At 43.1% G+C, this 12,623-nt stretch overlaps 2 protein-coding genes across 6 annotated transcripts in view; one reads left to right on the plus strand and one right to left on the minus strand.

The window, feature by feature from the left end:
• Positions 1–129: 129 nt before the first annotated feature.
• On the plus strand, positions 130–10,538 carry SS18L2 (SS18 like 2). 5 transcript variants are annotated; one of them, XR_013958841.1, is made up of 4 exons: positions 130–343; positions 510–586; positions 1,398–1,585; positions 10,453–10,538. XR_013958841.1 is itself a non-coding variant. In XM_080638813.1 (3 exons), exons 1-3 carry the CDS (start codon positions 275–277, stop codon positions 1,483–1,485), a joined length of 234 nt encoding a protein of 77 aa, XP_080494939.1. In that variant the 5' UTR covers positions 130–274; the 3' UTR covers positions 1,486–2,465. The 5 variants fall into 5 exon arrangements, 1 of the variants encoding a protein (XP_080494939.1); XR_013958842.1 differs by lacking the exon at positions 10,453–10,538 and adding an exon at positions 6,992–7,471; XR_013958843.1 differs by lacking the exon at positions 10,453–10,538 and adding an exon at positions 6,992–7,471 and having other exon boundaries at positions 1,398–1,566.
• GARRE1 (granule associated Rac and RHOG effector 1) overlaps positions 2,912–12,623 on the minus strand; it is a gene marked incomplete at its 5' end in the record, with an annotated part of 33,243 nt that continues 23,531 nt past the window's right edge. Inside the window, 4 exons of the mRNA XM_080638807.1 lie at positions 2,912–5,323; positions 5,880–5,958; positions 6,976–7,110; positions 7,786–7,951. Of these exons, the coding sequence (XP_080494933.1) occupies positions 5,000–5,323; positions 5,880–5,958; positions 6,976–7,110; positions 7,786–7,951 (704 nt within the window). The 3' untranslated portion in view covers positions 2,912–4,999. The remainder of the gene's footprint in view (positions 5,324–5,879; positions 5,959–6,975; positions 7,111–7,785; positions 7,952–12,623) is intronic.

Genomic DNA, 12,623 nt, shown 5'->3' on the forward strand with positions numbered 1-12,623 from the left:
CTCGAGGTTATTTGCTCTATGGGGGGAGCGGCGCGGCGGCTCACAGCGCGCCACCGCGCGGTCATGGGGAGAGGGGTAGGAGGGAGAAGCCGGGCGAGGCCCTGCCTACCCCTGCGCAACGGACGTGCCAGGGCGCGCGGCGCGCGCCAGCGGCTGCTCGCGGGGAAGGGAGGGGCGTGCGAGACGGCCCCTCAGAGCCAATGGGCGCCTGCGGAGGGCGGGGTCGGTGGCGGCCGTCGGTTCCCGTCAGCCCTTGAGAGACTGTGGCAGGGCCATGTCGGTGGCGTTTGTGCCGGAGCGGCTGCGCGGGAAGACGGAGGTGAACCAGGAGACGCTGCAGCGGGTGAGTGCTGGCCGTGGAGGCCCTGGTGGCTCTGGGGCAGTGGTGGTGGCGGCGGCGGCGGCACGGGCTCTCCCGACTCGGCTGAGGTAGAGCTGGCCGTGCTGGCCTTGGCTGTGGGGCGGTAGCAAGCTGCGGCGGGCGATGACGGCGCGCTCCTGTGCCCTAGCTGCTCGAGGAGAACGACCAGCTGATCCGGTGCATCGTGGAGTACCAGAGCAAGGGCCGGGCTACCGACTGCGTGCAGTAAGTACGCCGAGACACCGCGGGCGCCCCGCAGGCGCAGTTGCCCCCCCGTCCCGGCCTCCTCCGGGATAGCCCGAGCCCCGACGGCTTCGCGGGCCGCACGTTCGTGACGGGAGTGAAACGGTTCCCGCTCTCCATAGCTTTCGTGTGTTAATAAAGTGCGGTTGTGCTGCTTAGGAGGTTTCCCAAAAATTGCTTTCACGGAGCTGTGAAGCGAAACCACTGCATAGAGTGAATCTGGTACCTGCTCTTTTCTGCTGTTTGTTCTTTGCTGGTATGAGAACCAGCCTGTTGGGTCAAGCTCCTCCCCGCCCCCGGTGTGTGAAATACACCGAGTGGTATTTGCAGGTAGCGAGCGTCATAAGCTTGTGTCTGTGCAGCAGCTCGGCTCTGTCTGAACTTGCAGGAGACCTCCAGAACGAGCAGGTTGGCAGCGTCCAGCCGGCTTTTGTGCTGGCTGCACTGTCAGGCCTGCCCAGCAGTGGAGCTGTGTCATCTCCTACCCCGGAGCTGCTTCCTAGAGCTCTGCATCTTTTCAGTATTGACCACAGAAAGAACTTAATATAGGTGTTTGCTGTCAGAGTCGGTTTGTAGCACATACCTGATTACACAGTGCAGTTCAGTGCAGCATTCTGGGCTTTAGAACAAGAACTGGATATAGAGGTGTTTGCCCTCATTTTTTGTTATTTTCATAGTTTGCTGTTTCTTTTCCTAAGAGCAAATCTTGATCAGATTACAGAGGTGACTGCTGAAGTGTGGGTAGTTTGCTAGAAAAGAACACGTTTCCCAGATTTGTTTTTTCCTCTCATAGGTACCAGCATATCCTGCACAGAAACCTCATTTATTTAGCCACAATTGCTGATGCGACGCCACCCAGCACGCAGAAGACCACAGAGTGACTGCACATTCCTGGACACAAGCAGGGATGCTTTAACCATCTGTAGAACTACTTAAGAGTCCTGCTTTCATGAGCTGAGAAGGTGTGGTCTTGACAGGCAGGTAAAATGCATCATCCATGCATTTATGCTGAAAATGTGAATATAGCTTTTAATGTAATATTAGGCTAGATTCTTCCCTCTTTCTGTAAGCAGAACTTCTTAAGGGTGATCATTATCATAGTCCTGTTTTTTTTCCCATCTGAAAAACTACATGTAGTGTACTACTGAACAGAGCCTGGTGGTCAGGACAGTGCTACCACAGGGGCCTTTGGAGGCCCTATGCAATCTCATGAAGCAGAGGCTTTCATGACTAAGATTGTCTAAGATTATCTTTCATGACTAAGATAATAGGGAAGCATTTAACTGGATAACTTCTACCTCCAACACAACAAAGCCAGTCATTTATTGCCATAGATGCAAGCAGAAGACTGTGTTGTACCTTGTACTGTAAGAACTTACTTAATAGATTAAAGATGTTCTTTGTAAATTATAATGTATTTCTGGATTCATATAACACATTAACAAAGGAGCACCTCAGTGATGTCATGAAGCAGAAATGTTAATGTCTCTAGGAAGGGTGAGACTGTTGCATAACGTGGCAGTGGGGTGCAAGGGAGAAATGGAGCCTTTATTCCAGTGAGAGAAGGCTGTGTGTTTGCCCTAGTTGTGTCAAGGCTTTTCCTTTTTGCTTGAAATGCTCTGTACTGTAGACTCTGTAAACAAGTAAATTCTTGCATAATCACAATGGACTTGTATGCTTTCTGCGTGTTTGTCAGCATTTATGGTCCGCTGTACACTTGGGTACTCTCACCCAGAAAGAGCACAGCTTGCACACCTCAGATAGGTACTGCATTTCAGTGGCATGACAGATATAAGCTAAACTAACAGACTTACTTAGCTGGGGGAAGTTTACAATTTGCTCACTACCATCAAAGTTGTTTACTCTGATTCCTAAAAGCTCAAATAACACAGCATGCTAATGTTCATCAGCACTGCTTGTTCGAAGACACTGCTAAGGCATTTTCTGTATCATGTTCTTCAGTGCATTCTACTTGAAAAGGTAGCCTTAAAGATGCTTCAAATTGTACAGTGCATAAAGTTCATTTTTATATGATGAGTCAGTAAGTAGGCAGTTGACAATTTTCAAACTGTTAAATAATCCCATGTTAATGAAATAAGATCTTTGTTTACAAACCAAAATTACAGTTTAAGGTGCTGCTCAGTTTCAGCAAGGTGCATATTATTTTAAACAGGTATGACCTATTAAATGTGTATCTTTAATAAAGCAAATAGTTTACTTTTACAGAAGCTTTAAAATACAAAATGTACAGTTCCAGTTCAGAAGCATTAGCTATTCACAAGAAGCACTGCAATACGGGTAAGTTAACTAAGCACCAAACCCTTGCACTTGGCAGTGTAAGTGAAGTTTAATGGCAAGACTCATTTGCCAAGTGCAACAATTCTTAAAATTACCAGTGTTCAGAACGATGGAAGCAAAGGACAGAGTAGCACCTACGTGGTCAAAATGCAGACAGAGTTGCTTTGTTTTCGCAATTAACTTCTGTAGGTCCAGAAACTTGCCAGCATTTGTCATTATGAACAAACTGCAAAAACTACAGCAATAATTTTGGCACTTGTTAGAAAAAGTTCAAAATTAAGTGTTTTCATTGACTTCCATTTTGGTCTTAGTATGAATAACCAGTAAGTACAACCAAATTTAGGGTTTAATATTAGCTCTAAATGACAAGGTTTAGGAAACTCAAAACCATTCATCAAGTTAAATAACCACTAACATTTTCAGCAGAGGGTTTTCAAAATCATAGTAGTACAGACCATAAACAATTTACAGACAGAAGCCACACTGATTGTGCAAAGCACATTACTGTAAAAAGTCTATGTACAGCAAACAAATCTTTGTAAACATGGTAAGTATGAAGTTTCAGAAAACATGGTGACAATATCATAAATACAGGCAACATTGGCATCCTCAAACAGCACAAAAGGTAACAATCAGGGCCTGCAAATACAGCCCGTCACCGAACAAACAGAAACGGTGGATGGGTTTTAAATACCCACATGTTTAATAGTTTTAGTGTTGTGTATACTTTATATAATGTATTTATTTTTTTGGTATCTTAAGATATAGATGTACTTAGTTTGTAAAACCAAAACCAACAAATGTGCTTTATCTTCATTGAAAAATTATGTTGTTAGAACTAATAATCCATTTTACTAGTAGTTAACATATTAGAATGATATGACTTAAGAAAAATACAAAAATAAGATTAATACTGTCAAAACTCTTATACCAGAAAATATTGTGGTTTTTAGACTCTTTCAAAGATGAAATATGAAAATTTAAATAAGCTCTAACTATATAAAGAATCTTCTGTAATCTCAATTAATATACAGTGGGATAGCTATACATATATCTACCATTGTTCTTCAATTTTTAAGCACCAGTCACTCTCCCGGATCCACTTTGGTTGGAAGATTATTCCTAATTCCACAGGTTCACTTAATGGCACATATTGACTGCAAATAATTACTTTATCCTTTTAAAAAAAAATAATGTTTTTTTTAACTAACTGCTACCCCACGTTTCAGTTTCGTATCTTCTGAGCCAGCTCACAATTTTTAATCAACTGTAGCATCTGAAATAAGACTTTAAATATATGCAAGTAGTCTTTTCAGCTATACTTTCGCACGCTTAACAAGCACTGTGTGGATACGCCTTTGGCCAAACGAAGCAGTAAGAAACTGTGTATCTGTTTGAAAACCAGTGTCTTACTATCCACAGAGATGCCATCTACTTTAAGCAGCTCAGGTAACATTTGTGACGCAAGCTTGAGTGGTTCTGTCGCGGATCTTTACTTAAGAGTAAGGAAACTACCACAAAACTCAATTTCACTATGTTTCTGCAACGGGGTCACCATGAACACACTTGTGTGGCACACACAAAGCTGCTGCACTTCATTTAAAAAGAGCTGCCCACAGGCCATTTATGGAGAATTAAAAAGGCTTTACAGCTTGGCTGTTATAAATTTAAACACAGTGTTGAGCAGAGTGACCACTATGTATTTGCTTCAACATACTCAATGTGTTTCAGTAAGATGTTTAACTATAAATCTATATGAAAAATAGCTATAAAATACAGTGTTTCTTGTATGGTAGTCCTTCAGCAGTTCTTAAAAAAAAAAATTAAAAAAAAAATTTTGAAAGTAAAGGCAATATACACTTTTTTAAAAGCATTTCTACATCACAGTTTTGGGCTGCTTCATATACATCAAACAAACATATTGGCCATGTTTGCTCAGCTCTGTAAATCAGAATTCAAGAGTTTGCATATCTCACCCAAACCCCCTCAGTTCTGTACTTAATGAGATAAACAGGATATAGCCAATACACACTTGTGAAACAAAGTACAGGTAATTTATGTTTGGCCCTGTGCTGCATTTCCCAACATGAGAAGCAGTCAGTACTGATGCAGGTAAGATGGTCTGCGTTCATGCTTCACTGGGAAAGATTTAAAGCCCTTATTCATCTGTTTGTGCTGGGAAGCCTGCTGTGATTGCTGCTGCTGCTGCGCATAGGCAAAGTTAGAGGAAAGTCCTGCTGCAGGAGCGCAGTCGTTGGCTGCTGCCCACATGGGTGACTGCAGCATCTGCATTGTGTCGCTCCACTGGCTGACAGGGCTGCTCATGGGATACAAAGATGTACTTTGACCAGGTAGCGTGTTCGTGACAGAGGCTGTATGCTGCCAGGGTGCCTTGGGAGGCCAGGTCTTGGTCTTATTGTCCTGAGAAAACAACATTAGTTGGTTTTGGGATTTGTAGGGTTTTGGTTTGGGTTTTTTTTTTTTTGCTTGTTTTGGTTTTTTCCAATAACAAAACACTTTTTCTTTGTGACAATACTTATCACACTATCATCCCCTCCTTTAGACATTTTCAGAAGATAAAGTTATGTTTGAAAGGAGAATTGATACATAGGTATAGCACTCCTGATTCTTAAAGTACCTCCCTACTGAAAACCCTTTTTATTTACTTCACATTTGCTTTACACATAGTAGTCCTGTTCCAAGTCAAAGTTTCTAGCAAGACAGGTAATAAATTTAGTGGTACTTCAGTTTTCTCTGCACAAACAATTAAAATCGACTGTGTTTCCTCTTAGCTTAACTTGTTAGTATTTAAACCTGGTAACTTTGATAAAAGCATCTAGTACTACTTACATGCTGATGGTCTGGGTTTTAGCTAAGCTATCTGGAGATACAGATGCTATTCTAGTTGTCCTCCTAGTGTGAACCACCCCTAAATGCAAATGGAAGAAATGACTAAGCAAAGCCATTCTTAGCTTACCTGGTTACGGTCATCTGCTGCAGAAAGAAGAGGTGGTGACGGTAGCGTGCTAGGTTCCTGTTCGCCACTACTGTGTTTTCTGCCCAGAAAGACAGTAACATTTACTTTATTATTTTACTTTTTAAATGAGTCACTCCCATTAATCTGCCACTGACACATACCATTCTGCAGCTTCATTCTGTCATCCCTGACAGCCTAGAATGTGTACATTTAGTCTTGTTTCATGTCTGCTCAGTAGAGGTAGGAGAAGCAAAGCAGAAGAAATTCACTACTGAACACTGTCAGAGGCTTGACAGTGCAGTAGTTCTTTGAGCTACAGCTTCAGCAACACGTACACGTATTTCTAAAGGTGAAAGGAAGATGCGCTAGGCTTTTGCCCACTTTGAAGAAATCTGACAGTAAGAAATAAATTGCCTTTTTTCTTCTATCTGCTCTTGGGTTTTGTGGGTTTGGGTTTCTTTATTTGGTTTGCCTTTTTTTTTTAATGTATTTTTTCTGAAATAACTTTACAGACAAGCCAAAAGAAACAGCTGAGCAAGTGAAACATCTGCTGAACCACAGTAAATTTACTGAAGAACAAGTGTTCTACCTTTGGTTTAAATCTGTGACCTAATACCTAATATCAAATAGAAGTTCTTCACGTGTGCATTCTGCAAAATCTGCTCTGTTTTGGGTTTTGGTTGTTTTGAGTCAGGGTGTGCATGTTTGCTCTAAACTGTATTCAGTTTGAAAAGCCAGTTCAAAGATGATCTCTAATGCCTCAGTAGTTCAGAAAGAACTGGCATCCATCCAAAGTAGATTCTCTTGAAAGAAGGGAAGCGTCCATTCTTTTCTAGACATGCTGAATTTCAGCTAACAACTGGCTATTTGCACAGGTGTTAGTTTGTATAAGGAGACAGCTACTAATATAATGCAATATGGGAGCGTTAAAGTCAGATACACTGTACACTGACCAATATCATCAGCGTATTACACACAAGGACATTGCTATATCTTCATCTAATTTGCAGGGATTCCTTTTGTGTGGCTACTGAAATGAAATTATCACAAAAAGAACTCTTATGAAGCAATACATATTTATGTTCATTTTGCTCACCTTCTCTGCTTTACAGCAGCAACAAGGTCTGGCCCTGAGAACATGGAGAACAAACTGTCTCCATTAGCTGAAGAGGTCTCATCACTTGAGCTGGCCGAGTCTCCTTGAGTACCAGACCAACTATTTGTTACATCACTGCAAGACAAAGACTTGTGTTAGCCCTTGTATTTGTATTGCCTGGTCCAGACTGTAAGCCCTGCATAGTTATGCTGAATCTTAGTCACTGGTGATACCTCACAGCACAAAGACATTTCCATACTTTGTAAAATGTAAAATCTGTGAAATTAAATTTGTAATACAAATAGCTCTCACTTACTTCTAAGTAAAGGACAAATAGACAGAGGATCTTGAAATGCTTCTGTTGTGATAAATAGAAGAGATTAAGAACTACTAATGCGCTTGCTGCAAGGTACCTGCCTTATAGTATAGCAAGACTGAGTGGCTATAATCTGGAAAGCTGAATTCAGTCAGGTACTATAACAGCATCACTTTTTGTCAAAACTAGATCTCAAAGGTTTTCAAAATGCTGAAATAAGAGGATTCTGAATAAATCTGTGCTATAAAGTCCTTATTTCCTCTGTTCAATTCAAAGTCAGTACACATTCCACTGTAAAGAAGACATCAAACAAATGTCAGTGCTTCGTATCAGGAAAGCAGGAAGGGCTTAGACTTCTCACTCAACATAATGAAGTGCAGCTTTCACAGATGCAGCAGTAATTGGAAAAAACACCCCAGAATCCCACGTTCTGCCAAGTTTGTGAGTAAAACAGACTCACATACAATAGAGATGCATAACCTTCTATATCTTACCCTTCTGTGAAATACTCCGGAAAGGGCCAGGTTTTATGAGGATCATCAGGGAGAGGCCAGTTGCTACGTGTGTTGCTTGGGCGACGGACATGCTGTGCTTGCCTTTTCTGTTGCATAGCCTGGTTGACCCCAGCAACATAGCGGGCAAATTCTGGGTCAGAGCCAACTGAACAAAAGAAACCAAGAAATCAGTTGCTGACATTCAGCTATTTCTACTGCAGTTATCTCCCTCATTTAATCCTTTAGGCCTGACCATATCCCACCAACAGAAAATAATTCCCTCACAACAGTTGATACCTCTTTATGGAGCAGTAAAGACACATCCATACATACTGAATAATCTCAGACGGAAGTACACCTGCCCCTTGCCTTCCATCAGGGAAATAGTATTTGTCACTATGATCATGTCCATACGCTGAAAGGTGCAACATCCTATCAGCAGATGCTTGTACATTTACCCAAGCTCAGAGAGAAGGAACGTACCAATTACTGTAGTTGATTGCAGACTGCAATATGATTTCCAGCTATGCTGTGACCCTGCTTACTCTGAGAAATCAGAATCTCAGATTGAACATACTAGAACATACAGCCCACAAATTGCCTGCTTCCTACAAAGACTAGACAGCAAGTTGAACACTGTTCTGATCCTGACCAGCAAGATATTCCAGAGTAAGATTGATGTGTACAGAGAAAAAAGCAGTAATTCCTAAAAATTCTTCCATTCTTAAAGGGCTTTATGTGTCCCAAGCATGTGACAAATGATCAGCATGATCTTGAGCAGACAGCAAAAGCCTTAATCCCAAAGTGGTTTAAATGCCCAACTGATCACAGCCAGTAATTGTTGTATTAAAAAGAATGCTGCTGTGAGTCAGTGTAATTGAGTTTCCACAGCTTCTTTTTCTTTTTGCCTTTCCCCCCACTCCTCCCCTGAGGGAAAACTTTGCAATCTGACTGGCTCTATGGAAAATGTCTAGACTACACGCATAATAATTGCAGCAGGAAGTGCAGAGCTGTTGGCTTGCTGGTCTCAGTTTTAAATTAAGAGTGGAGACTGAAGAACATTCACCAAGCATGCACAGCTCAAAGCAGAAGATCAGTCTTTCATCTGATGGCTTCCCTACACTCAATTCAGCATTCAGGAGGAAACTTTCCTCGTTTTCATCTGGGACATTCAGAAAACAGCCCCACAGTGTTTCGTTGGGTGCAAATTCAAATGACAGTGAAGAAAATAGCTTTGTTTCTACACATTCTTTGTTATGTGAGCAAGGGGCAGAGCTATCTCACAGCTGTCAGAACCAAATATTCCCACAAATTATAAAAGCACTGCAGAACATTTCTGGTCATTGCCAAAAGCCTTTGATATGAAAGGCTATCAATTTCTAAAATTCTTTATTATCAGATTTACACCTGAAAAGAAACACCATTTTCAGGCTCTAAAAGTATTTACTAAAAAAGTAGTGCCATTTGTTTCAAATGAGAAATGTACAAAGTCCCAAGAAAGTCTGGAAATGAGCAAGTGTTTGTGTTTTAAAGCTTTCTGTGCTGCATTAACTACAGCTTAAATTGAAAACGCCTACATCACAGCTCAACTTGGCAGGTTACATGAAGAAAAGTTGTATTTCCAATGGAAAAGTCTACTTGATTGGAAGTTTTTGTTTGGTTTTTTAAACCCCAGACTTGTGGAAAATACTGTCTACTTATCACTTCTACTGTAGGAACATATGTCTTAATCGACAGCACCATTTATCAACTTGAGTAAGTCACCCTTCCAAATTATCACTTTCAAAGTCCTTGGTATTCACCATACCCATCCAATGGAACAAGTAGCTTTATGAAAATCAAAAGAGAAATCCCACAGAAATATAATGGATTCAAAATGCTAGAAATGCCAGTCCTTTCTATACATGTATTTGGCACTTGGTGAAAATAATTTTATCTTTAAATGTTGTAATCTTCCTTAAGTATACAGCATAAGTACATTTAAATAAGATGACGCTAATTCAGACTTGAAATTGTTAAGAAGCTTTTGATAACATAACTACACTGCCTATTTTTGCTTTATAAACTTGCCCCAGGTTCAGCTGGAACAGTTATTTTCAATCCCTACTAGCTGGTGCAGTGCTGTGTTTCAGCTATAGCCCAAGAACAATGCTAATAACACACTGATGTTTTAGTTGTTGCTAAGTGGGAGAGGGTACTTCAAAGACCCAAAAGGGTACCGATGGGCTTTCGGTGTTGCTGCTTTGGAGACTGAGGAAATTGAGCAGCTGTCCACCTTGCCTGGTCTCTCAGAGGATCCTTCTGTTGTGGGGTTGCTGAAGGTTGAAGAACAGTAAGTGCCAATCGCAACCACAACAGAGCACCAGCGGCAATATCGCTCCAACCAAGACTCCCTGATTCCCATCCATAAGCTGATCCATAGCCTGGAGAGTCAGGGAGTGATCAGCAGGACCCACTCTCCCTTTAATAGCCCCATATGGCCAGTGCGAAAGTCTAACGGAGAGTGGAGACTAACAGTAGACTATCGTGGCCTGAATGAAGTCACACCACCATTGAGTGCTGCTGTAACGGACATGCTACAACTTCAGTGTGAACTGCAGTCAAAGGCAGCCAAGTGGTATGCCATGACTGATATTGCCAATGCATTCTTCTCAATTCCTTTGGCAGCAGAGTGCAGGCCACAGTTTGCTTTTACTTGGAGAGGCGTCCAGTTCACTTGGAACCGACTGCCCCAGGGGTGGAAACACAGCCCTACCATCTGCCATGGACTGATCCAGACTGCACTGGAACAGGGGCAAGCTCCAGAACACCTGCAATACATTGATGACATTATTGTGTGGGGTGATACAGCAGATGAAGTCTTTGAGAAAGGGAGGAAAACAATCCAAATCCTGCTGAAAGCTGGTTTTGCCATAAAACGGAGTAAGGTCAAGGGACCTGCCCAGGAGATTCAATTTTTAGGAATAAAACGGCAAGATGGACATTGCCAGATCCCCACAGATGTGATCAACAAGATAAGAGCAATGTCTCCACCAACTAATAAGAAAGAAACACAAGCTTTCTTGGGTGCTGTGGGGTTCTGGAGAATGCACATCCCAAATTACAGTTCAGTTGTAAGCCCTCTCTATCATGTGACCCGGAAGAAGAATGATTTTAAATGGGGCCCTGAGCAACAAGAAGCCTTTAAGCAAATTAAACGTGAGATAGTTCATGCAGTAGCTCTTGGACCAGTGCGGACTGGGCCAGATGTGACCAATGTGCTCTACACCGCAGCTGGGGAGAATGGTCCTACCTGGAGCCTCTGGCAGAAAGCTCCAGGGGAGACTCGAGGTCGACCACTCGGCTTTTGGAGTCGGGGATACAAAGGATCTGAGGCCAGCTATACCCCAACTGAGAAAGAGATACTGGCAGCCTATGAAGGGGTTCGAGTTGCTTCGGAGGTGACTGGCACTGAAGCACAGCTCCTCCTGGCACCCCGGTTGCCTGTGCTGGGCTGGATGTTCAAAGGCAGGGTCTCCTCTACACATCATGCAACCAATGCAACATTGAGTAAATGGGCTGCACTAATTACACAACAAGCTCCAATAGGAAATCCCAGTCGTCCAGGAATTCTAGAAGTCATCATGGACTGGCCAGAGGGCAAAGATTTTGGAATGTCACCAGAGGAGGAGGTGATGCGTGCTGAAGAGGCCCCACCATATAATAAACTGTCAGAAAGTGAAAAGCAGCATGCCTTGTTTACTGATGGGTCCTGCCGTATTGTGGGAAAGCATCGGAGATGGAAGGCAGCCGTATGGAGTCCTTGATGACAAGTTGCAGAAACTGCTGAAGGGGAGGGTGAATCGAGTCAGTTTGCCGAGGTGAAAGCCATCCAGCTGGCCCTGGACATTGCTGAATGAGAAAAGTGGCCAGTACTTTATCTCTATACTGACTCATGGATGGTGGCAAATGGAAGCGTAGCAACGGGCAATGCAGAGGTAAACCCATCTGGGCTGATGCACTATGACAAGATATAGCTGCCTCGGCGCAGAATCTGGTGGTGAAGGTACGCCATGTAGACGCCCATGTACCGAAGAGTTGGGCCACTGCAGAACACGAGAACCACCAACAAGTGGATAAAGCTGCTAAGATTGAAGTGGCTCAGATGGACTTAGATTGGCAACATAAAGGGGAATTACTTTTGGCCTGGTGGGCCCATGACACTTCAGGCCATCAGGGCAGAGATGCAACATACAGATGGGCCCGTGATCGAGGGGTGGACTTAACAATGGACACTGTTGCCCAGGTTATTCATGAGTGTGAAACATGTGCTACAATTAAACAAGCCAAACGGTTAAAGCCTCTTTGGTATGGAGGACAATGGCTGAAGTATAAATATGGGGAGGCCTGGCAGATTGATTATATCACACTCCCACCAGCCCGCCAAGGCAAGCGCCATGTGCTTACCATGGTGGAAGCAACCACCGGATGGCTGGAAACATACGCTGTGCCCCACGCCACTTCCCGGGACACTATCCTGGGCCTTGAGAAAGAAATCTTGTGGCGAGACGGCACCCCAGAGAGAACTGAGTCAGACAATGGGACTCATTTCAGGAACAACCTTATAGACACTTGGGCCAAAGAGCATGGCATTGAGCGGGTATATCACATCCCCTACCATGCACCAGCCTCTGGGAAAACTGAACGGCACAATGGGCTGTTAAAAACTAGACTGAGAGCAATGGGTGGGGGAACTTTCAAGCATTGGGATACACACTTACCAAAGGCCACCTGGTTGGTCAACACCAGAGGATCTGCCAACAGGGCTGGCCCAGCCCAGTCAGAACTTTTACATATTG

The sequence above is a fragment of the Psittacula echo genome (assembly GCF_963264785.1).
Source record: "Psittacula echo genome assembly, chromosome: Z".
Classification (NCBI taxonomy): domain Eukaryota; kingdom Metazoa; phylum Chordata; class Aves; order Psittaciformes; family Psittacidae; genus Psittacula; species Psittacula echo.

What these genes read in the sequence shown, in the direction of transcription:
- SS18L2 (XM_080638813.1), top strand. Translation starts at nt 275, where the DNA reads ATGTCGGTGGCGTTTGTGCCGGAGCGGCTGCGCGGGAAGACGGAGGTG. An exon ending in ACCAGGAGACGCTGCAGCGG is followed by an intron (nt 344 to 509) that starts GTGAGTGCTGGC and finishes CCTGTGCCCTAG; the next exon opens with CTGCTCGAGGAGAACGACCA. An exon ending in CGGGCTACCGACTGCGTGCA is followed by an intron (nt 587 to 1,397) that starts GTAAGTACGCCG and finishes TTCCTCTCATAG; the next exon opens with GTACCAGCATATCCTGCACA.